Source organism: Zonotrichia albicollis, chromosome 26 (assembly GCF_047830755.1).
Source record: "Zonotrichia albicollis isolate bZonAlb1 chromosome 26, bZonAlb1.hap1, whole genome shotgun sequence".
NCBI lineage: Eukaryota > Metazoa > Chordata > Aves > Passeriformes > Passerellidae > Zonotrichia > Zonotrichia albicollis.
In genome coordinates, this window is record NC_133844.1 from 8,321,662 (window position 1) to 8,348,948 (window position 27,287).

Consider the following 27,287-nt stretch of genomic DNA (forward strand, 5'->3'; position numbering starts at 1 on the left):
AGCTTCCCAGTTCCTAAAATTTCCAGGAGCTTCCCATTTCCTAAAATTTCCAGGAGTTTCCTAATTCCTAAAATTTCCAGGAGCTTCCCAGTTCCTAAAATTTCCCGGAGTTCCCCAGTTCCTACAATTTCCAGGAGTTTCCCAGTTCCTAAAATTTCCAGGAGTTTCCCAGTTCCTAAAATTTCCAGGAGCTTCCCAGTTCCTACAATTTCCAGGAGTTCCCCAGTTCCTAAAATTTCCAGGAGTTTCCTAATTCCTACAATTTCCAGGAGTTTCCCAGTTCCTAAAATTTCCCAAGAGCTTCCCAAGGAAGCCGCCAGGAATGAGGTGGGCTTAAAACCACCATGGTGGAAAGCTGGGAAAACACCCTCATGTGGGTTTTTTTTTTTGGTTTTTTGGGGTTTTTTTTGAGAGATGGCACCCAAATCACCCCAAATCACACTTGATTTGCCTTTTAAAAATTAATATTAATTTTTTTGTTTAAATAGTTAGGGGGTGGTTTGGTGTCTTTGGTGCAAAATTCCGTCTTTGCCAGCCCCCGGCACCTTCTCCTCCTTGGCTCTTCAGGCGTGGCGGCTCCGCGGCTCCGGGAGCACCCCCGGGAAATCTCGGGGTGCCCCTAAAAGAGGGAATTCGGGAATTGAGGAATTCTGGGATGGCTTGGCCGCCCCCTCTTCCGTCCTCTTTGGCGCCGGGGTTAATGAGGGAGAGTTCAGGACCGAGCTCTGGGAACAAACTCAGCCCTAAAAACATCGGGTTTGTTCTCATTTCTCTCCTCCACAACCTTTTCTTTTTCCACAAACCCTATTTTGGGGTTTCTACGCCTCTAAAGGGCGGCACGGCACCGGTGGGGTTTAACAGAGGAGCCCTGAGGGCTCCACACAAACCTTTTTAGAGAGAGAGAAAAGTCAAATACATGGGAAAAAAAAAATAAACAATGGAACCCCCCCGAGGGGGGGAGAGTATCAAATATTAAAATAGTTTTAATATTTAGAAGGCGATACTCACTTGAGATTGAAATCAGCCCCAATTGATGTGTGCAGCAGAGACAAATACGGGACAAATCAGTTAAAATAATCAAAAATCAGCAGGGATGGGAAAAAAAAAAAGGGAATTAAAAAAAAAACTAAGGATGGAGAGGGGAATAAAGATAATTTCTAGAGGGATCTTAAATCCAGCCTGGACACGGCAGCCTCGGGGGGAGCGGGATCGGGGATTGGGGTGCAGATGCCTCTGGGCTGCTTTGGGGTGGGGGCTTGGGGAGACCTCCCTGGAGGCCGAGGGCTCCTCCCTTGAGGCCGAAGGTTCCTCCCTTGAGGCCGAAGGCTCCTCCCGGGGGTGCTCACGGCTCCGTCCCGGAATTCCGGCTCTCAGGCTCCGGCTCCGCTCTCTGCGCTCGGGATGGGGGCAGGAATTGGTTCTGGTGCTGCTCTGGGGTCCCGGCTCCCAATGGGGTCGCGGCGCTCACGAGGGGTGGATGAGCAGGAGTTGAGGAAAAATGGAAAATTCAACCCAAAGGCTGCGAGTGCCACGGGGTGAGAGCTCTCCTTGGAGTGCCAGATGTGTTGGGAATGCCTTGGGTGGAGGGGCCTGGGTGCTGCTCTTGGAGGAAGGAGATGGGCAGAACTTCACCATCATCTTCATCCACCGTGACCTTCATCCACCATCATCTTCATGCATCATCATTTTCATCCACCATCATCTTCATCCACCATCATCTTCATCCACCATCATTTTCGTCCACCATCATCTTCATCCACTGTGACCTTCATCCACCATCATCATCATGCATCATCATTTTTATCCACCATCATCTTCATCCACCATCATCTTCATCCACCATGACCTTCATCCATCGTCATCTTCCTTCACTGTCATCATCATCATCCACCATGATCTTCCTCCACCTTCACCTCCACCCACTGTCAGTCTCCTCCGGCCGCAGCTGGTGCTCCCCCAAATTTGGATTTTTGACATAATCCAGCTCCTGGGGGAGCAGCCGCTCGCTGCCTGAGCCCGAGGCCGTCTCTGCTCCCTTCCAGGAGCTCCAAGTTCAGATCTGGGATCATCCAGGACGTCTCCCCAAGAGCAAAACCATGGGAGGACCTTCAGCTCGGAGCCTGATGGCCTCTCCTTTTGGAAACGGTCCATGGAGGTTTCCACACCCAGCTGGGACATCCGGGCTGTCCCAGACACCGCAGAGCACAGAACCTCTCCAGGTGTTCCCTGGAGACTCAGTTTCCATCAGCAGCAGGCAGGAATCACCCCAAATGTCCTTTTCTTTCTTCCATAATTCCTCTTTGTCCATCCAGGTCTGGCTGCTCCAGGCTGAGATCCCAGCTCTCCATCCGCTGTGTCCCAGAAGTTCATCCAAGGCTCTTCGTCCATCTCCGCAGCCCCCTCGGGGGAGGACGATGAGTTCCGGGTGTCTCCAGCCCAGCTGCCTCCTCCTCCTCCTCCTCCTCCTCCTCCTCCTCCCAGTGCTGGGCCGGGACAGATCCACGCCAGGACCCCCCCACCCCCGGCTGCTGCCCGGGCGGCCCCGGGGTGAACTCACCTGGGTCGGGGGCCACGCACTCGCACTTGTACATGGTCACGTAGTCGGGCTTGAAGTCCGAGTTGATGGGGTAGTACTTGAAGGCCCCGATCATCTTCTTGATGGCGTCGTAGATGAAGATGAAGCTGATGAGGGTGGAGAAGCCCTCCTCGGTGAAGCGCGTGATGTACTTGATGATGAAGCTGGCGTCGGTGGCCACCAGGATAAGGCACTGCAGGGCCGAGTGCAGCCCGATCCACAGGCGGAATTCCATGTAGTCGATGCCGTTGCCTCTGGAAGAGGGGACGGGCGGCCCTGTGAGAGCGGCTGGGCGCTGGGGACGCGGCCCAGCCCCGTGGGGACAGGCCCTGGTGTCCCCTGGCGGGGGCCGGCACTCACTTGCTGAAGTCGAAGAGCAGCTTCTCGAAGATGAGGATGGGGCCGGTGCTGCTGAGGATGATGAGGGGCTGCCCGGCGAAGAGGCAGAACATGGAGCCAGCCATGGCCGTGCCCAGGAAGCTCTCCATGACCCCCTGGGGACGGAGCAGAGGTGGCATCACGGGGGTGCCAGGCCGTGCCACGTCCCCATGGACCCCCTGATGGAGACGGGGCTGAGGGATGGTTGGCACCGTGTCCCATTGCTCCTGGCACTGCCATGGAGGGATTCCAGGGCTGCCCATCCCACCTGGCAGAGAATGTCCATCCCCAGAAGCTTGGTGTGGCACAAGTGGGGTAACATCCATCCCATTCCATGGATCCCATCCCATCCCATCCCATTCCATGGGTCCCATCCCACTGATCCCATCCCATCCCACTGATCCCATCCCATCCCATCCCATCCCATCCCATGGATCCCATCCCATGGATCCCATCCCATCCCATCCCAATCCCACTGATCCCATCCCATCCCATCCCATCCCATCCCATCCCATCCCATCCCATCCCATCCCATCCCATGGATCCCATCCCATTCCATGGGTGCCATCCCATCCCATGGATCCCATCCCATCCCATGGATCCCATCCCATCCCATCCCATCCCATCCCATCCCATCCCATCCCATCCCATCCCATCCCACTGATCCCATCCCAATCCCACTGATCCCATCCCAATCCCACTGATCCCATGGATCCCATCCCATCCCATGGATCCCATCCCATCCCATGGATCCCATCCCATCCCATCCCATCCCATCCCATCCCATCCCATCCCATGGATCCCATCCCATCCCATCCCATCCCATCCCAATCCCACTGATCCCATCCCATCCCACGGATCCCGTCCCTGCCTGTCCCCAGGCCGGTGACACCTGGGCCACACCTGGTAGTTGTCGGTGGCGTCCCCCAGCAGCCCCCCGAAGGTGATGGCGTTGGTGATGCAGCCCAGGTAGATGAAGAGGATGGCGGAGATGGACTGGATATGGAAACCTTCGTAGAAGTCGCTGGGGAACCAGGGCAGCTTCCTCTTGATATCCAGGTAGAGGCCACCACAAAACCTGCAGAGACACCACCGAGGTGACACCAACACCTGGTGACTTCCACCAAAACGGAATCCTGGAGAGGTTTGGGTTGGGAGGGACCTTAAATCCCATCCCATCCCACCCCAGCCATGGCAGGGACACCTCCCACTGACCCCGTCCAGCCTGGCCTTGGGCACTGCCAGGGATCCACAGCTCCTCTGGCCAGCTGGGAGATTTATAAATATTGCTACGTAAATATAATTTATATATGGACACACAAATGGGCTGGTGCTGACCAAAACCCCTTCCCACCAGGATTTCAGCCCAGGACGAGCCCACAGGAGACGCCAATGGATCCTGGCACGTTCTGGAGGTGTCTGGGGGTGGTTCCTGGCTCACCTGCCGGTCCAGGCCAGCTCCTCCCCGATCTCGTGGACTTCGGGCATCTCCCCATCGTCGCTGCCGCCGCCGCCGCCCCCGGCGCCCGCCCCGCCGGCCGTGCCGTTCATCTGCCCCACCTCGTTCAGCGAGAACACCGACTTCCTGCGGGGCACGGCACCGGCACGTTGGCACCCGCTCTGGCACCGCCGGGTGGGCACGGCCAGATGGGCACCGCCAGATGGGCACTGCCAAATTGGCACCACTGGATCAGCACTGCCACGCTGGCACCACTGGATGGGCACCACTGGATTGGCACCACTGGATCAGCACTGCCATGCTGGCACTGCTGGATGGGCACCACTGGATTGGCACCACTGGATCAGCACTGCCACGCTGGCACTGCTGGATGGGCATCACTGGATTGGCACCACTGGATCAGCACTGCCACGCTGGCACCGCTGGATGGGCACCACCGGATTGGCACCACTGAATCAGCACTGCCATACTGCCACTGCTGGATGGGCACCACTGGTTGGCACCACTGGATCAGCACTGCCATGCTGGCACCGCTGGATGGGCACCACTGGATTGGTGCCATTGGATCAGCACTGCCATGCTGGCACTGCTGGATGGGCACCACCGGATTGGCACCACTGGATCAGCACCACCAGATTGGCACTGCCACATCAGCACTGCCACACGGGTGCCACCGGATCAGCACTGCTGGATTGACACCATTGGACCAACACTGCCATATTGACACTGCTGGATGGGCACTGCCACATTGGCACTGCCAGACTGGCACCGCTGGATGGGCACACGGCCCTGGTGTGAGGACCGTGGCCAAGGCCGTGGTGCAGCTCTGAGTGTGGGTTTTGGGGTGAATTTGGCCAGATCCAGAGCTGGGTTTGGTCAGTTTGTGGAGCCTTGGGTTGGGTTGGGTTGGGTTGGGTTGGGTTGGGTTGGGTTGGGTTGGGAGGGACTCAGGGCTGATCCACTTCAACTCCTGCCCAGGGCAGGGTCACCTCCCCCTGCCCCTGCCCCAGGAGGGCGGAACCGGCTCCGAGCCGAGCTGGGATCAAACCCAGCGGGTCTGGAACACCTGGAGGCGTCACTGCAGGGATGCAGCCAAGCAGGCTCTGCCCCCCAGAACCGCACGCGGGCACGGCCGCGGGCCGGTGCAGCCCCACCCACCTCTTCTCAGCCGAGGGCACCTTCTTGGGGGGCTCGATGCGGATGTTGGGGTCCCACTCGCCGGGCGGGAGGACGATCACCTCGTCCAGGAACTCGTCGATGCCGGCGATCAGGTCCTCCCTGTCCCGGGCCTTGTAGGCGACGTCGCTGAAGAGCTGGGGGTGGACAGGGACAGGGTCACCTCCAGCCCCACGCCCTCCTGGGGGTTTCAGTCTCAATTTTTGGGGTGATTTGGTGGAAATTGCTTTCTTTGCTGGGTTCTGGGCCCCACACAAGGGCTGGGGTGGCCTCCACTCACATCGTCCACCATGAGCGTGGCGATGGCCCTGCCGATCTCGTTGTAGGATTTGGCCTTTCCCGCCGGGCCGAGGAGGATGAAGAGGAACCTGGGGAGGAAGAGGAGCCGTGTTGGCCCCCTGGGAGCCCTGGTGCCACCAGAGCCCTCAGGGGGACGGCCCTCACCTGGTGGGGACGGGCACCTCGGTGACCCCGCCCAGCATGGTGGCCTGGAGCAGCCTCACGAAGGCCACAAAGGGCTTCTCCAGGAACTCCACCTCCCCCACCAGCACGTTGGAGGCCTCGGCGTCCTTGGGGATCTTCTTGATGAACTTGTTCTTCAGCTGTCGGCAAAGGTGAGATTGAGGAAGGGAGTGGTTGCCAAAATTTGGCTTTTTCCCCCTTCTTTTTCCCCACCAAAGTTGGAGCTTCAGGCTCCAAGATTTCACCTCTGGGTGTCCCAGGACTCCCAGAGGTGGGGATTGAGGAGCCAGGGAAAAAAAGCCAAATTTCTTCAGAAACGTGGCTAAAACTGAGACCAAACTGCACCCCCAGGGCTCCACCACCCAACCTGCAACGTCTGATTTTGCTCTCCTGGATTCTCCGCAAGGAAAACTCCCTGAAAAGGAAAACCTGAGCCAACCCCAGCGGTGCTGCAGCGAGCCAGGAACATTTTTAGAGTTTATTTCCAGCTCCTCATGGCACAGAACCCCCCCAGCCCAGCATGGGGGAGGTTTTTGTGCCTGCCCAGCCCCATTCTGCGAGCTGGAACAATAATGGGAGAGGAAAACCTCGTCCATGGATTTATTCCCCAGGTCTCTTCTCCCCTGCAGCGCTTTTCACTGCAGCCTAAAAGGGTTCAATAGGCAGCCAGGCAGGGAGTTATGATAATCTATATGGCAGCATGAGGGCAGGCATGTGAGCCGGGCAGCCGCCTCGCCCCGGCCTAATCTTCTAAATCCAAATGGAAAAAAAAAAAAATAAATCATAATAATAATAAAGCAACTCCTCCAGTTCTGCTCGGAATAAGAGCAGGAGTTACCAGTGGCCACTAAGCTTCGTGTAACACTTAAAAAGTCCCTTTGTAGTGGGCCTAATAGGGTGATTAAACCTAAATGCTTTGCATATTTTGGGATTAACCCTCCGAACCCCATTGCTGGAGGGGATATTTGGGGTTCCTGACTGGGCCGTGGGATGGAGTCGTTTCAGGTGCTGTCCCTGTCCCGTGGATCCCTGCACAACGTGGATTTCCATCCAGGAAATCTGAGGAATCCAACATTATTTATGGTGTTTGGGCTTGCCCCAAAGTGCATCACCCCAGGTGAGACCAGTGAGGACATCCCAGGGGGAAAGCAAGGTCATCCCATCCCATTCCCTAAAAACCCAAAGGAAGTGGTTATCCCATCCCATCCCATCCCATCCCATCCCATCCCATCCCATCCCATCCCATCCCATCCCATCCCATCCCATTCCCTAAAATCCCCAAAGGAAGTTGTTATCCCATCCCATTCCCTAAAAAATCAAAGGAAGCTGTTCTCCCATCCCACCCCATTCCCTAAAAACCCAAAAATGCTGTTATCCCATTCCATTCCCTAAAAACCCAAAGGAAGCTGTTCTCCCATCCCATTCCCTAAAATCCCAAAACAAGTTGTTATTCCATCGCATCCCATTCCCTAAAACCCCAAATAAGCTGTTATCCCGTCCTATTCCCTAAAAACCCAAAGCAAGTGGTTATTCCATCCCATCCCATTCCCTAAAAAAACCAAAGCAAGCTGTTCTCCCATCCCATTCCCTAAAAACCCAAAGCAAGCTGTTCTCCCATTCTCTAAAAAACCAAAGGAAGTGATTATCCCATCCCATTCCCTAAAAACCTAAAGCAAGTGGTTATCCCATCCCATCCCATTCCCTAAAAACCCAAAAAAAGCTGTTATCCCATCCCATTCCCTAAAAACCCAAAGGAAGTGGTTATTCCATCCCATTCCCTAAAAAATCAAAGGAAGTGGTTTTCCCATCCCATTCCCTAAAAACCCAAAGCAAGTTGTAATCCCATCCCATTCCTTAAAATCCCACGGGGTCGGTGATCCTGCCTTTGGTTTATGGTGAAATCGGGAACAGAAACAAAGCAAAGCTCATAAAGGGAACCAGCCATTCCCAGAAAAATCTGGGATGTGAACTGGATAAAAATCCCACTGATCCATCCCATCCCCAGCTCCCCCTAAAAGCAGCCCCAGAAGGAAAAGCCCCCCAAGGCCTCTGGGATGAGCTTTGCATGGGGAAACCTCAGAAACAGCAAATCCCACCCCAAATCCCAGCCCCTCGCCCCCAGAGCTGCATCCCAAGAGCTCGGATGGGATTTGCCGCCCTCTCCCTTTGGGATTCCCACACTTCCAAGCAGCTCCCTGCAGGTCTGGAGGGAATTTTGCCCCACCCTGGTGGATTTGGGCTCCTGGCTCGTCCCTCGCTCCGTGCTGAGAGCTCGGGGGTCGCCTCTGGGGCAGCCTCCCCACGGGGATCCATACAGCAATTAACTGCCCTAATTAGGAATTTGCGTGGGCATCGACCCAGCCGCGGCTCACATGGCCCCGACACCCGGCCGGGATCGTGCCGGGGTTTGGGATTTTGGGAATTTGGGGTTTTGGGAATTTGGGAATTTGGGAATTTGGGTACCTGGTCAGTGCTCGGGGTGTCCGAGATGTCGTTCATGCTCCGGCTCTGGGCGTGACCTGGAGGGAAGGGAGGGAAATGAGGAAAAGGGAAAAGCCCCCCCAGGAGCCGGGAGAAAACCCAGAGAGGAGAATTTGTGACAAGAAATAAAATATTGGTGAAGGGTCTGGGCTTGCAGAGCAGCAGCAGTGCCATGAAAACCCGGGAATTAGGGGAAACTCCTCCTGTGAAAGGGTGGGAAGGGGCAGTGAGGGATCCCCATCCCTGGAAGGGTCCAGAAGCCCTCTGGATGTGGCACTTGGGGACACCACGGTGCTCCCTGATCTCAGAGGGCTTTTCCACCCCAAAGCTCCTCAGGTGGGACCATTTCCAGCCTTGGCCACACAAACCAGGGATCCTTTGGGATGTCCCAGCTGCGCTCTCCCAGCCCAGCAAGCTTTCAGGATCCCCTCCCTCCCTAAAGACTCCGAGGAATCTTTTCCTGCCCCCCACACCAGCTCATCCCAAATCCCTGCTGCACGTCTGGGATGGTGGGACCTCATTGCAACCTCCCACTCTGCCCCTGGGGCTGGGAATTCGGTGTCCCAGGGGATCTTTTGGTGTCCCAGGGGATCTTTTGGTGTCCCAGGGAATCTTTTGGTGCTCTAGGGAACTATTTGGATTTCCAGGGAATGATATGGTGTCACAGGGAATAATGTGGTGTCCTGGGGAATAATTTGGTGTCCCAAGGAAGGCTGTGGTATCCCAGTGAATTATTTGGTGTTCTAGGGAACTGTTTGGTTTTCAGAGAATTATTTGGTGTCCCCTTTAATTATTTCGTGTCCCAGGGAATCATTTGGTGTCCCAGGTTATGCTGTGGTGCCCCAATAAATTATTTGGTGTCCCAGGGCAGGCTGTGGAGCCCCAGTGAATTATTTAGTGCCCAGGGAATGCTGTGGTGCCCCAATAAATTATTTGGCGTCCCGGGGCAGGCTGTGGTGCCCTGGGGAAGGCTGTGATGTCCCAGTGAATTATTTGGTGTCCCACTGAGTTATTTGGTGCCCCATTGCAGGCTGTGGTGCCCAGGGCAGGCTGTGGTGCCCCAGTGAATTATTTGGTGCCCAGGGCAGGCTGTGGTGCCCGGGGGATGCTGTGGTGCCCAGAGGATGCTGTGGTGCCCAGTGAATTATTTGGTGCCCAGGGCAGGCTGTGGTGCCCCGGGGGATGCTGTGGTGCCCCAGGGCAGGCTGTGGTGCTCTAGTGAATTATTTGGTGTCCCAGTGAATTATTTGGTGCCCAGGGGATGCTGTGGTGCCCCGGGGGATGCTGTGGTGCTCTAGTGAATTATTTGGTGTCCCAGGGATTCATTTGGTGCCCCAGGGGATGCTGTGGTGCCCAGGGCAGGCTGTGGTGCCCAGGGCAGGCTGTGGTGCCCAGGAAATGCTGTGGTGCCCAGTGAATTATTTGGTGCCCAGGGCAGGCTGTGGTGCCCAGGGCAGGCTGTGGTGCTCTAGTGAATTATTTGGTGTCCCAGTGAATTATTTGGTGCCCCAGGGGATGCTGTGGTGCCCCAGGGGATGCTGTGGTGCCCGGGTCAGTGCCAATGCCCCAGGGCAGGCTGTGGTGCCCAGGGCAGGCTGTGGTGCCCCAGGGGATGCTGTGGTGCCCGGTCAGTGCCCGTGCCCTGCCCCACTCACGCAGGCGGCCGTAGCTGGCGCTCTGCCGCAGCCGCAGGTCCTCGGTGGAGCGATGGAAGGCGGCGCCGGCGGCCGGGCCCCGCACGGGGCTGCGGGCTGGGGAGAGAGGGGAGAGGGTGAGATGGGGAGGGGGTCCCGTGGGAATGTGGGGAGGGGATCCTGTTGAGTGTTGGGGCTGGATCCCACTGGGAATGTGGGGACAGGGTCCCATGGGAAATGTGGGGTGGGGTCCTGTGGGGAATGTGGGGATGGGGTCCTGTGGGGAATGTGGGGACGGGGTCCTGTGGGGAATGTCAGGGCAGGATCCCGTTAGAATGTGGGGCAGGATCCCATTGGAAATGTGGGGACAGGGTCCTGTGGGGAACATCAGAAGAAAGATCCCATGGGGAACATCAGGAGCAGGATCCTGTTGGGAATGTGGGCACTGGATCCTGTTGGGAATGCTGGGGACAGGATCCTGTTGGGAATGCCATGGCAGGATCCCATTGGGAATTTTGGGGTCGGGATCCATCGGAAATGCCACAGCAGGATCCCATTGGGAATGTGGGGTCAGGATCCATGGGAAATGCCACGGCAGGATCCCATGGGGAATGTGGGGTCGGGATCCATGGGAAATGCCACGGCAGGATCCCATTGGGAATTTTGGGGTTGGGATCATTGGAAATGCCATGGCAGGATCCCCCTGGGAGCACCAGGATGCTCCAGGGGCTGCTGGCCATCCACCCCGGGCTGCAGCAGCAGCGAGTGACCTCCCGCTAAACCCCGGGAACAATCGGGAACGGGCCCAAATCCCCTTTTGTAAGGGCAGGGACAGCGGGATCAGCCGCGGCCAGACCGGATTTGTCTGCGGCCGCCGCGCCAGCAAAGCCCGGCGGCACCGAGCCGGCGCCAGCGCTGCCGCTGTCCCCGTGTGGCGCCAGCGCGCGGTGACGTCATCAACAGCGCGCGGTGATGTCATCGGCACATGGTGATGTCATCACCACCTATTGCCCCCACTGTGATGTCATCACACAGAGGTATCGCCCCCGCTATGATGTAATCACACCATGACAATGTCCCCACAGTGACATCATCACACAGTCGTTGTCCCCATGGTGGCATCATCACACAGAGCCATTGTTTCCACAGTGACGTCATCACATGATGGCACTGTCCCCACAGTGACATCATCACAGATTGCCATTGTCATCACATTGATGTCATCACAGTGCCATTGTCCTCACATGGTGATGTCATAATACAGTGGCATTGTCACCTCACAGTGATGTCATCACACAATGATGTCATCGCGCAATGATGCCACCCCATAATGATGTCCTCACTCAGTGCCATTGTCCTCACATGGTGATGTCATCACATGATGATGCCATCACACAATGACATTCTCCCTCACACAATGATGTCATCACACAACGCTGCCATCACTCAATGACGTCACCAAACGGTGGCATTGTCCCTGCCACAGCCACATCCCTCCCACAGCGATGTCCCTGTCCCCAACACCTCCTCGTCCCCAGCTCCCACTGACCCCCAACCCCCCCAGGGCAGAGTTTTGGGCCCTTCCTGCCCTCCCGGTGTCCCAGCCCCGGTTCCCGGCCCTGTCCGGCGCTCACCGGTGTTGGAGGACACGGATTTGCCGATGTCGGCCAGCGAGCGGTGGATCGGCTTCTTGGTCTGGTGCCGGTGCTTGCGCAGGAGGACGAAGCTGAGCTTCTCCCGCAGCTCCGGCTTCAGCAGCCCGTCCTCGATCTGCTTCTCGATGACATCGTCTGCAAAACGCGGCCATGGTGACCCCAAAAACATCCCCAAAATGTCCCCAAAATATCCTGTCCTCGATCTGCTTCTAGATGACATTGTCTGCAAAACACGGCCATGGTGACCCCAAAAACATCCCCAAAATGTCCCCAAAAACATCCCCAAAATATCCCGTCCTCGATCTGCTTCTCAATGACATCGTCTGCAAAACACGGCCATGGTGACCCAGAGGTGACCCCAAAACCCCCCCAAAATCTGCTCCTTGAGCAGCCCGTCCTTGATTTGCTTCTAGATGACATCATCTGCAACACATAGCCATGGTGACCCCCAAAACCTCCCCAAAATGTCCTGTCCTCGATCTGCTTCTCGATGACATCGTCTGCAAAACACACGGCTGTGGTGACCCCCAAAACCTCCCCAAAACTCCCCAAAATGTCCCCAAAACCTCCCCAAAATATCCTATCCTCAATCTACAATACGTGGCCATGGTGACCCCAAGAACATCCCCAAAATGTCCCCAAAATGTCCTGTCCTCCATCTGCTTCTCAATGACATCGTCTGCAAAACACGGCTATGGTGACCCCAAGAACATCCCCAGAATGCCCCATCCTTGATCTGCTTCTTGATGACATCATCTGCAACACCCAAGACCCCCAAAACCTCCCCAAAATGACCTCAATCTGCTCCTCGATGACATCACCCGCCCACACCCATCCATGGTGACCCAAGGGTGACCCCAAACCCCCCCAGAATCTGCTGCCTCAGCAGAGACCCCCCCAGACCCCCCAAAACCTCAACACAACATTTCTGGGAGCAGCTGATGGCTCCCAACTCCTCCTTTTACTCATTCCTGCACAAATTCAGGGAAAAAAAAAAAAATTTAAATCCTGTCACCCTGGTTTTTTAAGATTTTCTAAGCCTTCTGATGTTGACATTCCTGGAGTGAATTTTCTCACACACTTTCTGTAAATAACTCATTGTTTTACATTCCTTTATGGAGGAAGAGAGAGTTGATGGACTGTTGGTTTGACCAGTGACATTGCAGAGGTGTCAATGTCACCTTCCAATCCACTGTCACTTTTGTAAAGCTATAAATATTGGAGTCAGAGAATAAAACTTCCCTTTTTTCCCTTCACCTTGAGTGGTGGTGTGCTTGTGTTCTCTCGTGTCTTTCAGCGACAAAATCCATTCCCACCATTTTAGGACATGGGGAAAAAAAAACCCCTCCAGGGGCTCCTACCGATAATTTGGGGCAAGGAGTATCCGTCGAGGTCCAGGAGCACCGTTCCCGTCTGGAGACAGGTCCGCAGCTCGAAGAGGCTGTGCAGGGACAGCGTGGACACGTGGGGTTTGCTCCACCTCTCACCGCCCTCCTCCACCTTCTCCTCGAACTTGATCCACCTGGAACAGGAGCGGGATGGGGAGGAGCTGGGAACGGATTCTCCTTCCCGGGGAGTTTCCCTGCTTGGGTTGGTTCATCCCACAGAGTTCTGGCTCCGTATCCAGGGTGGGAAGGGAGGATGTGGGGGAGCATTCCCAAAAGTGCTGCCGGCGGGGTTGTGGAGGGGAGGGAATGCTCCAAATCCCACCAGGAAACCCAAATCCATGGATTTATCCATCTTCAAATTGTATCTGTGGGATCTGGGAGCTGTGGGATGGAGGAAAAGCTCCCAATCCCACCAGGAAACCCAAATCCATGGATTTATCCATCCTCAAATCCTATCTGTGGGATCTGGGAGCTGTGGGAGGAAGGAAAAGCTCCCAGTCCCACCAGGAAATTCAAATTCATGGATTTTGCCCTCAACAAATTGCTCTTGAGAGGTCTGGGAGCTGTGGGGGAAAGGAAAAGTTCCCAATCCCACCAGGAAATGCAAATCCATGGATTTATCCATCTTCAAATTGTATCTGTGGGATCTAGGAGCTGTGGGAGGAAGGAAAAGCTCCCAGTCCGACCAGGAAATTCAAATTCATGGATTTTGCCCTCCTTAAATTGCTCCTGTGAGGTTTGGGAGCTGTGGGGGAAAGGAAAAGTTCCCAATCCCACCAGGAAACCCAAATCCATGGATTTTCCCCTCAACAAATCGTATCTGTGGGATCTGGGAGCTGTGGGATGGAGGGAATGCTCCCAATCCCACCAGGAAACCCAAATCCATGGATTTATCCATCTTCAAATTGTATCTGTGGGATTTGGGAGCTCTGGGATGGAGGGAATGCTCCAAATTCCACCAGGAAACGCAAATCCATGGATTTATCCATCTTCAAATCGTATCTGTGGGATCTGGGAGCTGTGGGGTGGAGGAAAAGCTCACAGTCTAACCAGGAAACCCAAATCCATGGATTTTGCCCTCCTTAAATTGCTCCTGTGAGGTTTGGGAGCTGTGGGATGGAGGAAAAGCTCCCAATCCCACCAGGAAACCCAAATCCATGGATTTATCCATCTTCAAATCGTATCTGTGGGATCTGGGAGCTGTTGGGTGGAGGAAATCTCCCAATCCCACCAGGAAACCCAAATCCATGGATTTTGCCCTCAACAAATTGCTCTTGAGAGGTCTGGGAGCTGTGGGGGAAAGGAAAAGCTCCCAATCCCGCCAGGAAACCCAAATCCATGGATTTATCCATCCTCAAATCGCTCCTGTGGGATTTGGGAGCATTGGGGTGGAGGAAAAGCCCCGACAGAGCCCCACCCCACACCTCCCATCCCTGATTTTTCGGAGAATCCCGATCTCCAGCCCTTCCTCTTTCCCGGGCTGGAATTCAAACTCCCCGCCCAGCGCAGCCGCCGCTCCCCCAAAGCCGATCAGGGCGCTGCTCCTCTGCCTCCTGCCCCGTTTTCCAAGGAATTTGGGTCATTCTGGAGAGTGGGATTGGGGCAGGAATCCCGGTGGGATTGGGTGGGATTGGGGCAGGAATTCCTGTAGGATTGGGTGGGATTGGGGCAGGAATTCCTGTGGGATTGGGGCAGGAATTCCAGTGGGATTGGGACAGGAATTCCAGTGGGATTGGGGCAGGAATTCCTGTGGGATTGGGGCAGGAATTCCAGTGGGATTGGGGCAGGAATTCCTGTGGGATTGGGGCAGGAATTCCAGTGGGATTGGGACAGGAATTCCTGTGGGATTGGGGCAGGAATCCCGGTGGGATTGGGGCAGGAATTCCAGTGGGATTGGGACAGGAATTCCTGTGGGATTGGGACAGGAATCCCTGTGGGATTGGGGCAGGAATTCCTGTGGGATCGGGGCAGGAATCCCGGTGGGATTGGGGCAGGAATTCCTGTGGGATTGGGTGGAATCGGGGCAGGAATCCCGGTGGGATTGGGGCAGGAATTCCTGTGGGATTGGGGCAGGAATCCCGGTGGGATTGGATGGGATTGGGGCAGGAATCCCGGTGGGATTGGGGCAGGAATTCCTGTGGGATTGGGTGGGATCGGGGCAGGAATCCCGGTGGGATCGGGGCACAGCTCCAGCAGTGCCTTTGTGCCACCATCAGCACCCTGGGATTCCTTTGCCGAGGATTCCATTTTCAAACCCTCCCAAAATCTCATTTTTCCTGCATTTTCCCCATTCAGAAATGCCATTTTCTAACCCCCCTAAATCCAGCTCTCATTCCCTGATATTCCATTTACAAAATCCCATTTTCCCCCATTTCCCCCATTCAGAAATGCCCTTTTCTAACCCCCTTAAATCCAGCTCTCATTCCCTGATACTCCATTTACAAAATCCCATTTTCCTGCATTTTCTCAATTCAGAAATGCCCTTTTCTAACACCCTTATAAACAATGTCCATACTCTGATGTTCCATTTTCAAAACCCCATTTCCCCCATTTCCCCCATTCAGAAATGCCCTTGTCTAACCCCCTTAAATCCAACACTCATTCCCTGATATTCCATTTTCAAAATCCCATTTTCCAAACCCCATTTTCCCCCATTTCCCCCATTCGGAAATGCCCTTTTCTAACCCCCCCAAATCCCACCCCCCTTCCCTGACCCCGTTATCCCGCGGGGACATTTTGGGATGGGATTTTTGGGATTTTTCCCCGTTCCCCATTGTGTCCCTGACCTGGCCGACTCCTTCCACTCCATGTCGTCGCCGTCGCGCTGCAGCGTGTCCATCTCGGTGAACAGCGTCGGGTTGGGCGCCTCGTCCTCCTCGCCCAGGATGTACCGGAGCCGCTCGGCCGCCGGGGACACTGCCGGGAAAAACCGATGGGATTCCGGGGGGAAACGGGATGGGCAAAAACAGGGATGGAAATGGAGGGAAATGGAGGGAAATGCTTGAGGGAATGGGGAAGCTCCATCCTGAATTTCTTGTGCTGGAATTCTGGGGGGAAACGGGATGGGCCCGCTGGGAACGGCCCCAAAGGGGCAAAAACAGGGATGGAAATGGAGGGAAATGTTCGAGGGAATGGGGAAGCTCCATCCTGAATTCCCTGTGCTGGAATTCCGGGGATGGGCCCGCTGGGAACGGCCCCAAAGGAGCAAAAAAAGGGATGGAAATGGAGGGAAATGTTCAAGGGAATGGGGAAGCTCCATCCTGAATTTTTTGTGCTGGAATTCCAGGGGAAAACGGGATGATCTCAAAAAGAAAGGGATCAAAATGGAGGGAAATGCTTGAGGGAATGGGGGAAGCTCCATCCTGAATTTCTTGTGCTGGAATTCCAGGGGAAAACAGGAAAATTCAAAGGGGAAAAAACAGGGATGGAAATGGAGGGAAATGTCCGAGGGAATGGAGGAATTCTGAATCATCCCATCCTGAATTTCCTGTGCTGGAATTCTGGGGCAAGAACGGGATGGGCCTGCTGGGAATGGCGCCAAAGGGGCAAAAAAAGGGATGAAAATGGAGGGAAATGTTTGAGGGAATGGAGGAAACTCCATCCCAAATTCCCTGTGGGATAAAGCTGGAATTCCATGGGAAATGGAATGATCAAAAAAAAAAAGGGATAAAAATGGAGGGAAAATTTTGAGGGAATGGGGGAACTCCAAGAGATCCCATCCTGAATTCCCTGTGCTGGAATCCCATACTAAATCCTGCTCCATCCTGCAGGGAATGGCCCAAAAGGGAGTTTGGGATCAGGGAAAAAGGGATAAAAATGGAGGGAAATGTTGAGGAAACTCCATCCTGAATTCCCTGTGGAAAAAAGAGCTGGAATTCCAAGGGAAATGGGATGATCCTACAGGGAATGGCCCCAAAGGGAGTTTGGGATCAGGGAAAAAAGGGATAAAAATGGAGGGAAATGTTGAGGAAACTCCATCCTGAATTCCCTGTGGAAAAAAGAGCTGGAATTCCATGGAAAATCCCACTTCATCCTGAAGGGAAAGGCCCTGAGGGGGGACTTGGGATGGCAAAAAAAGGGAAAATGGGAATTTTGGGGCAAAAATCTGGGAATAACAAAGTTGGGTAGTGCAGCACTTAAAAAAATCAGGGAATTAAATTGCTGTGGATAAATGGGAATTTTGGGGCAAAATCTGGGAATAACAAAGTTGGGTAGTGCGGCATTTAAAAAAATCAGGAAATTAAATGGATAAATGGGGGGAAAATGGGAATTTTGGGGCAAAATCTGGGAATAACAAAGTTGGGTAGTGTGGCATTTAAAAAATCAGGGAATGAAATTAAATGGAAAAATGGGAATTTTGGGGCAAAATCTGGGAATAACAAAGTTGGGCAGTGCAGCATTTAAAAAATCAGGAAATTAAATGGAAAAATGGGGGGAAAATGGGAATTTTGCCCCTTTTCCTGCCCAAGGTCCAGCCCTGCTGCCATTCCCACCAATCCCTTCCTGTAATTCCGAATATTCCCGGGAATTCTGGGGCTGGGCTCCGTGCCTGGAGGGTTTCAGGCTCCCTAAGCCCGGGCTTGTTCTCGGAAAAGGGATGAAATGGGTGAAATTCTGGTCAATCCTTCGGCCAATCCTAAAATTACCAAAAAAACCCCAAATTTCATGGGGAAAAAAATTCGGGATTTTGCTGGAAATGGAGGTCTCTGGTGGAAAAAATGGGATTTGGGATTCCTGGATTTTGGCTGTGCCCAAATTCCCTCTGTGAAATTGGATCTGTCCCTCCTCATCCTCCCCAGGGCCTCATTTCGGGGCTGTCCCACCCTTGAAACCCCAAAAACTGAAAGAATTCTCCTTTTTTAGGAGCTTTTTTAGCTTCTTTTCCTTCTCCTGTCAGATTTTAGGGAATTATTCCTAAAATCTCCCAGCTCCTCCTGTTCGGGGTTTTTGTGTTCCTGGGAATTGCACCGAGCTCAGAAACCCCAGGGAGCTGCAGGTGTTGGTTGGGGAGGGGGAAAGTGGCAAAAACCCAAAAAACACCCCAAAATCAGCTCCGGATCCAAAGTTTTTCCCTGCGGATTTTCCAAAGCTTTTCCTGAATTTTCCTGTCAATTTTCCAAAGTTTTTCCCTGCATTTTCCTGTGGATTTTCCAAAGCTTTTCCTGAATTTTCCTGTCAACTTTCCAAAGTTTTTCCCTGCATTTTCCTCTGAGTTCTCCACAGCTTTTCCTGAATTTTCCTGTGGATATTCCAAAGCTTTTCCTGAATTTTCCTGTGGATTTTCCAAAGCTTTTCCTGAATTTTCCTGTCGATTGTCCAAAGCTTTTCCCTGCATTTTCCTCTGAGTTCTCCACAGCTTTTCCTGAATTTTCCTGTGGATTTTCCAAAGTTTTTCCCTGCATTTTCCTGTGGGTTTTCCAAAGCTTTTCCCTGCATTTTCCTGCCTCAGACAAGCCCCCACTGCCCCAAACCCCAGGAGAGCAGGATGTACAACCCATGGGATAAATTTTCTCAAAATCCCCAGGTTTGGGATATTTCTGACCCTTCCAAAAATTGACTTTTCCCCCGAGGAGCTGCAGGAGCTGCCCCGTTGATTTTTGGAATGAGATTTGGATTTGTGCACTTTTACAAGCCCCAGAGTTGCTTTTCTGAGGGAAAAATCACAAAAAACCCCCAAGAATCTTTTCCCCTTCCCACCACAATGCTGGGGATTAAAACCCTCAAACCCTGCCTGGAGTTGTTTCCATTTCTTCCCCCATTTCTCCCCGTTTTGACCCCAAAGTTTCACCACAGGATCCCAAAATGAAAAATAAAAAATAAAAAATAAAATAAAAAAAATAAAAAAAATAAAAAAAAACCCCCAGTGTTGGGAAATAAAAACCCCAAACCCTACCTGGAGCTGTTTCCATTTCTTCCCCCATTTCTCCCTGTTTTGACCCCAAAGTTTCACCACAGGATCACAAATAAAAAATAAAAAATAAAATAAAAAAAAAAAACAAACCAAAAAAAAACCCACCAAACCCCACCTGGAGCTGTTTCCATTTCTCCCTGCTTTAACCCTAAAGTTTCACCACAGGATCCCAAATAAATAAAAAATAAAAGCCCCAAACCCTACCTGGAGCTGTTTCCATTTCTTCCCCCATTTCTCCCCGTTTTCACCCCAAAATTCCCGGCAGGCTCCCGAAGCGCCGCCGCCGCCGGAGTTTCCCTCTCTCCTTTTTCCCCTCTCTCCTTTTTCCCCTCTCTCCTTTTTCCCCTCTCTCCTTTTTCTCCTCTCCCTCTCTGCCCCGCAGCTCCGCTGCACTCCCGGCTTAGGGAGCCGATTACGGCACAAAATCCTGCCCTGCTCCGCTCCCATGACGGGAAGTGACCAAAGCGCCGGGATGCGCTCGGGAAAGGCCCAAAATCCCCAAATTCACTGCGGGAATGGCCCAAAAACCCCAAATTCACAGCGGGAATGGCCCAAAACCCCCAAATCTGGGGTGGGAAGAGCCCAAAAACCCCAAAATCTGAGGGAAGGACCCAAAATCCCGAAATTCACAGCAGGAATGGCCCAAAAACCCCAAAATCTGGGGTGGGAAGAGCCCAAAATCCCCAAAATCTGAGGGAAGAGCCCAAAATCCCGAAATTCACAGCGGGAAGAGCCCAAAAACCCCAAATCCACAGAGGGAAGAGCCCAAAATCCCCAAAATCTGAGGGAAGAGCCCAAAACCCCAAAATTCACAGCGGGAAGAGCCCAAAAACCCCAAATCTGGGGTGGGAAGAGCCCAAAACCCCCAAATCTGAGGGAAGAACCCAAAAATCCCCAAATCTGCAGCGGTTTTCAGGGAAAAAACCAAAAGTACAGAGATGAGGGAGATTTGGTGGTTGTGGGGTTGAGGGTTTGGGTTTGGGGTTTTTTTTTTTTTAGTCTGGAAAAGAAGGATTTTGGTCCTAAGTCACTAAAGTGGGGTGGAGTTAACGGTGAGTGGGGTTTGGTGGTTGTGGGGAGGAGGAAAAGGGGGGAAAAGAGGAAAAAATGAGGGGAAAAAGGGGGGAAAAGATGAGGGAAAAGGGAGTGGAAAAGAGGGAAAAGGAGGGGGGAAAAGGGGAAAGAGAATAGGGGAAAAGGGAAGAAAATTGGGAAAAAGGAGGGGAAAGGGGGAAAGAGAGGAGAACAGGGGAAAAAGAGGAGAAAAGGAGAGGAAAAGGAGGGGAAAAGGAAGGAAAATTGGGGAAAAGGAGGGGAAATGGGGAAAAGAGGGGAGAATAAGGGAAAAGGAGAGGAAAGAGGGGAAAAGGGGGAAAGAGAGGAGAACAGGGGAAAAGGAAGGAGAATTGGGGAAAAGGAGGGGAAAAGGAGGGGGAAAGGGGGAAAGAGAGGAGAACAGGGAAAAAGGAGGAGAAAAGGAAGGAAAATTGGGAAAAAGGAGGGGAAATAGGGGAAAAGGAGAGGAAAGAGGGGAAATGGAGGCGGAAAGAGGAGGAAAGAGGGAAAATTGGGGAAAAAGAGGGAAAAGGGGAAAGAGTGGAGAATAGAAGAAAATAAAAAAAATTGTGGAAAAGGAGAGGAAAGAGGGGAAATAAAGGAGGGGAAAAAGAGGGGGAAAGGGGGAAAGAGAGGAGAACAGGGGAAAAGGAAGGAAAATTGGGGGAAAAGAGGAGAAAAGGAGGGGAAAGAAAGGGGGGAAGGGAGGGGGAAAAGGAGGGGAAAAGGAAGGAAAATTGGGGAAAAGGAAGGGAAAGGGGAAAAGAGGGGAGAATAAGGGAAAAGGAGAGGAAAGAGGGGAAAAGGAGGGGAAAAAGGAGGGGAAAAGGGGGAAAGAGAGGAGAACAGGGGAAAAGGAAGGAGAATTGGGGAAAAGGAGGGAAAGGAGGGGAAAAGGAAGGAAAATTGGGGAAAAGGAGGTAAAGGGGAAAACAGGGGAGAATAAGGGAAAAGGAGAGGAAAGAGGGGAAATGGAGGGGAAAAAGAGGGGAAAAGGAGGGGGAAAAGGCGAAAGAGAGGAGAACAGGGGAAAAGAGGAGAATTGGGGAAAAGGAGGAGAAAAGGAGGGGAAAAGGAGGGGAAAAAGGAGGCGAAAAGGAAGGAAAATTGGGGAAAAGGAGGGGAAAAGGAGGGGAAAAAGGAGGGGGAAAGAAGGGGGAAAAGGAGGGGAAAAGGGGGAGAGGAGAATAGGGGAAAAGGAAGGAAAATTGGGGAAAAGGAAGGAAAATTGGGGAAAAGGAGGGGAAAGGAAGGAAGGGACGTGCCCCCGCTCCCGCCTCCACTGAGGGCACAAAGGAGCTGCCAGCAAATCAGAAACCTCATCCCATGCAAAAAAAAATGGGAAAACTTCGGCTGGGCCTGAACCCGAATGCAAATTTCCAGCAGGGGTTGGAAAATGCCAGGATTTTCCCCTGGCAGGGCTCAGCCGCCGCCTGCGCTCGCTCCATGGGAATGTTAATCTGCCCTAAGGAGATTTCATCCCCCGAGGGCGGCAGAGCCCGGCGGGAACGCGCTGAGATCGCCCAGGGCTGTCCGGAACCCCTGTCCCGACGGGGAAACTCCATCAAAATCACATTCCAATGGGAAAAACCCATCGGGAACAAGGTGTGAAGGGTGTGGGGAACCCCAATTCCATCAGGGACCCTCTCCAACCCCAACCCAACTCCCATTTCAATGGGAAAAACCCGTCGGGAACAAGGTGTGAAGGATGTGGGGAACCCCAATTCCATCAGGAACCCTCTCCAACCCCATTTCAATGGGAAAGACCCATCAGGAACAAGGTGTGAAGGTTGTGGAGAACCCCAATCCCATCAGGAACCCTCTCCAACCCCATTTCAATGGGAAAGACCCATCAGGAACAAGGTGTGAAGGTTGTGGAGAACCCCAATCCCATCAGGAACCCTCTCCAACCCCATTTCAATGGGAAAAACCCATTGGGAACACGGTGTGAAGGGTGTGGAGAACCCCAATCCCATCAGGAACCCTCTCCAACCCCAACCCAAATCCCATTTCAATGGGAAAAACCCATCAGGAACACGGTGAGATGTCTGGAAGCTTTCTGGATCCCCAACCCAAATCCCGTTTCAATGGGAAAGACCCATCAGGAACAAGGTGTGAAGGTTGTGGGGAACCCCAATTCCAGCAGGAACCCTCTCCAACCCCATTTTAATGGGAAAATCCCATCAGGAACAAGGTGTGGTTCCTGAAGGCTGTGGGGAGCTCCAGTTCCAGCAGGAAAACATCTCCAAACCCAACCCAAATCCCAATTCATTGGGAAAAACCTGTTGGGAATAAGGTGTGGTTCCTGGAACCCCAATCCCAGCAGGAAAAACTCAATCCAAGCCCATTTCAATGGGAAAAATCCATTGGGAACATGGTGTGAAGGTTGTGGGGAACCCCAACCCCATCAGGAACCCTCTCCAACCCCATTTCAATGGGAAAAACCCATCAAGAACAAGGTGTGAAGGGTGTGGAGAACCCCAATTCCATCAGGAACCCCCTCCAACTCTATTTCAATGGGAAAAACCCATCAGGAACAAGGTGTGAGGTGTGATGTCTATAAGTTTTCTGGAACCCCAATTCCAGCCAGGAAAACCTCTCTAAATCCCATTTCAATGGGAAAGACCCATCAGGAACAAGGTGTGAAGGTTGTGGGGAACCCCAATCCCATCAGGAACCCTCTCCAACCCCATTTCAATGGGAAAAACCCATTGGGAACAAGGTGTGAAGGTTGTGGAGAACCTCAATTCCATCAGGAACCCTCTCCAACCCCATTTTAATGGGAAAAACCCCATCAGGAACACGGTGAGATGTCCAAAAGTTTTCTGGATCCTCAGTCCCATCAGGAACCCCCGTCAACCCCAACCCAAATTCCATTTCAATGGGAAAACCCATTGGGAACAAGGTGTGAATGTTGTGGGGAACCCCAATCCCATCAGGAACCCTCTCCAACCCCATTTCAATGGGAAGACCCATTGAGAACACAGTGTGAAGGGTGTGAAGAACCCCAGTCCCAGCAGGAAAAACTCAGCCCAATGGGAAACTCTCCAACCCCAACTCAATGGGAAAAACCCATCAGGAACAAAGTGTGAAGGTTGTGGGGAACCCCAATCCCATCAGGAACCCTCTCCAACCCCAACCCAAATCCCATCTCAATGGGAAAAACCCATCAGGAACAAGGTGTGAAGATTGTGGGGAACCCCAATTCCATCAGGAACCCCCTCCAACCCCATTTTAATGGGAAAACCCCATTGGGAACAAGGTGTGAAGGTTGTGGAGAACCCCAATTCCACCAGGAACCCCCTCCAACCCCAACCCAAATCCCATTTTAATGGGAAAATCCCATCAGGAACACGGTGTGAAGGTTGTTTGGAACCCCAATTCCATCAGGAACCCCCTCCAACCCCAACCCAAATCCCATTTTAATGGGAAAAACCCATCGGGAACAAGGTGTGAAGGTTGTGGAGAACCCCAACCCCATCAGGAACCCCCTCCAACCCCATCCCAACGGCCCCACCAAGCCCAGGACGGGCGGATCAGCGTCACCGCACCCTCGATCCGATCCGATCCAACCCAACCCCAATCCCATCAGGAACCCCCTCCAACCCCAACCCAAATCCCATCTCAATGGGAAAACCCCATCGGGAACAAGGTGTGAAGGGTGTGGAGAACCCCAATTCCATCAGGAACCCCCTCCAACCCCATCCCAACGGCCCCACCAAGCCCAGGACGGGCGGATCAGCGTCACCGCACCCTCGATCCGATCCCATCCAACCCAACCCCAATCCCCGGTGGGCTCCAGCCGGGCACTCACTGGTCCTGCTGGCGTTGTCGGGGGCGCTCTCGGGCCAGCCCTGCCCCTCGTCGGTGTCCGAGGGCTCGCGGGGCCCCAGCTGGCGCTCGCTGCCGCTGCGGTCGCGGCTGGAGCCCGGCGAGCGCCGGCGGCGCCGCTTCCGGCGGAACCCCCGCGGCACCGGCACCCCGATGTAGATGGAGTGGTAGTCTGGGAACCAGACAGCGAGGGGTTAAAAAATTCCGGTTGGAAATGGTGGGGTGGGGGGGGAGAAATGCAGGGAAAAATTCGTTTTTGTGGGAGAAAGATTCCTGGTGAAAATGATTTATACGGAGTGGTAATTTCGGAAAAAATTTGATTTTTCTGGGAGAAAAATTCCTGGTGAAAATGATTTATACGGAGTGGTAATTTCGGCAAAAAATTGATTTTTGTGGGAGAAAAATTCCTGGTGAAAACGGTGTGGGTGAAAATAAAATTGGAATAAAAAATTGATTTTTGTGGGAGAAAAATTCCTGGTGAAAATTATCTAGATGGAGTGATAATTATAATAAAAAAATTCACTTTATAGGGAGAAAAATTCTCAGTGAAAATGATGTGGGTGGAAAGAAAATTGGCATAAAAAATTCATTTTTCTGGGACAGAAGTTCCTGGTGAAAATGATGGGGATGGAGCAATAATTGGAATAAAAAATTCCATAAAAATTTTCCTCCAGGACCTTCCCGGGATTTCTCTCACCTTCCTCATCCTCAGATCTCCACTTTGGGATATTTCTGGGATTTCTCTCACCTTCCTCATCCTCGAATCTCCTCCGGGCGCCGCCCAGGCCGCGCTCGCTCATCCCATCCTCATCCTCCAGCATGGTCCGGCTGCTCGGGGAGGGTCGGGAGCGGGATCTGAGATTTTATGGGATCTGGGATTTTATTGGGATCTGGGATTTCATTGGGATCTGGGATTTTATGGGATCTGGGATTTTATTGGGATCTGGGATTTTATGGGATCTGGGATTTTATGGGATCTGGGATTTTATTGGGATCTGGGATTTTATTGGATCTGGGATTTTAATGGGATATGGGATTTTAATGGGATATGGGATTTTATTGGGATCTGAGATTATGCAATCTGGGATTTTATGGGATCTGGGATTTTATTGGGATCTGGGATTTTATTGGGATCTGGGATTTTATGGGATCTGGGATTTTATTGGGATCTGAAATTATGGAATCTGGGATTTTATGGGATCTGGGATTTTATGGGATCTGAAATTATGGGATCTGGGATTTTATTGGGATCTGGGATTTCATTGGATCTGGGATTTTGTGGGATCTGGGATTTAATGGGATCTGAAATTATGGAATCTGGGATTTTATTGGGATCTGGGATTTCATTGGATCTGGGATTTTATGGGATCTGGGATTTTGTGGGATCTGGGATTTTAATGGGATCTGGGATTTTAATGGGATTTGGGATTTTAATGGGATCTGGGATTTTATTGGGATCTGGGATTTTATTTGGATCTGAAATGATGGGATCTGGGATTTGAATTCTGGGGTCCCCTGGGATCAGGAATTTCCGAGAATTCTGGAGTCCCCTGTTATTTTGGGGTGACCCCAACACATCCCAAAGGGATTTTCCCCATCCCTGATCCCACATTTCCCTGGAATCTCCCCATAATAATTTCCATTATTCCGGGGTGACCCCAACACATCCCAGAGGGATTTTCCCCATTCCTGATCCCACATTTCCCTGGAATTTCCCCATAATAATTTCCATTATTCCAGGGTGACCCCACACATCCCAAAAGCATTTCCCACCCCAAATTTTCTTTTCCCCATCCCTGATCCCACATTTCCCTGGAATTTCTGAGAATTCCAGAGTGACCCCACACATCCCAAAGGGCTTTCCCACCCAAATTTCCCTTCCCCACCCCCGATCCCACATTTCCTTTCCACTCCCAGCCGCTGCCGAGTTAATTAACTGCTCCCTAATTAGCCGAGCCCCAGCGATTGCCTTTCACACTCGGCTGCCCGCGCTGTTTCCATTCCCGCCCGGTCGATGCTCCCAAAGTCACTCGGAGGGCGATTCCCGCCCGTTCCAGCTCTTTCGGGGACAAAAACCCCAAATCCGGCAAAAACCTCAAAAATGGGAACGGCCGGAGCCGCTGGGGCTGGCAGGGAGGGAATTCCTGACCCTTTAACCCGGGAAAATCCAGGTTATCCCAGTCCAAATTAAACCAAATTTATCCCAGTCCGAATTAAATCAAATTTATCCCGGTCCAAATTAAATCCAGTTTGTCCCGGTCCAAATTAAATCAAATTTATCCCAGACCAAATTAAATCCAGGTTATCCCAGTCCAAATTAAATCAAATTTATCCCAGTCCAAATTAAACAAAATTTATCCCAGTCCAAATTAAACAAAATTTATCCCAGTCCAAATTAAATCAAATTTATCCCGGTCCAAATTAAATCCAGTTTATCCCAGTACAAATTAAATTGAGGTTATCCCAGTCCAAATTAAACCAAATTTATCCCAGACCAAATTAAATCCAGTTTATCCCAGTACAAATTAAACCAAATTTATCCCAGTCCAAATTAAATCCAGGTTGTCCCAGTCCAAATTAAACCAAATTTATCCCAGTCCAAATTAAACCAAATTTATCCCGGTCCAAATTAAACCAAATTTATCCCAGATCAAATTAAACCAAATTTATCCCGGTCCAAATTAAATCCAGTTTGTCCCAGTCCAAATTAAATCCAGTTTGTCCCAGTCCAAATTAAATCCAGTTTGTCCCAGTGGGGATATTCCTTTTTACCTGGGAAAATCCAATTTATCCCAGTCCAAATTAAATCCAGTTTGTCCCAATCCAACTCAAATCCAGTTTATCCCAGTCCAGTTCAAATCCAATTTATCCTGGTCCAAATTAAATCCAGTTTGTTCCAAACCAGCTCAAATCCAGTTTATCCCAGTCCAACTCAAGTCTGGTTTACCCAAATCTAATTTAAATCCAGTTTATCCCAGTCCAAATTAAACCCAGTTTACCCCAATCCAACTCCAATCCAGTTTATCCCAGTCCAACTCAAATCCAGTTTATCCCAGTCCAGCTCCAGTCCCATCCCAGTTGAGATTTAAATTAAATTTCCAAGATTTGGGATTTTTTCTGCCAATCCGACGCTTTTGGCAGGATTGGTTTCATTTAAGGAGAAACAAATTCAGGGTTTTTCCTCAGGAGGGAAACCCCAAACTGGGCAGTTTTAGGGACACCATCGAGCTTTGGCTTCCCAAAACCATTTTGGGGTGAACCTGAGGATTTTAGGAAGCTGG

At 52.2% G+C, this 27,287-nt stretch overlaps 1 protein-coding gene across 4 annotated transcripts in view; it reads right to left on the reverse strand.

Moving 5' to 3' along the window:
* Positions 1-27,287, reverse strand: part of SLC4A5 (solute carrier family 4 member 5) — a 44,672-nt gene that overhangs the window by 15,777 nt on the left and 1,608 nt on the right. For 2 of the 4 annotated variants that reach the window (XM_074559356.1, XM_074559355.1), the window contains exons 2-15: positions 24,755-24,861; positions 23,990-24,178; positions 15,995-16,124; positions 13,182-13,342; positions 11,800-11,955; positions 10,187-10,282; positions 8,514-8,569; positions 6,033-6,190; positions 5,869-5,956; positions 5,571-5,725; positions 4,395-4,538; positions 3,857-4,031; positions 2,936-3,069; positions 2,558-2,829 (exon numbers count right to left, since the gene is read on the reverse strand). In XM_074559356.1, coding sequence (XP_074415457.1) covers positions 2,558-2,829; positions 2,936-3,069; positions 3,857-4,031; positions 4,395-4,538; positions 5,571-5,725; positions 5,869-5,956; positions 6,033-6,190; positions 8,514-8,569; positions 10,187-10,282; positions 11,800-11,955; positions 13,182-13,342; positions 15,995-16,124; positions 23,990-24,178; positions 24,755-24,861 — 2,021 coding nt within the window. Of the gene's footprint in view, positions 1-2,557; positions 2,830-2,935; positions 3,070-3,856; positions 4,032-4,394; positions 4,539-5,570; positions 5,726-5,868; positions 5,957-6,032; positions 6,191-8,513; positions 8,570-10,186; positions 10,283-11,799; positions 11,956-13,181; positions 13,343-15,994; positions 16,125-23,989; positions 24,179-24,754; positions 25,217-27,287 lie in introns of those variants that run through there. The other 2 variants (XM_074559357.1, XM_074559359.1) reach the window with 2 other exon arrangements.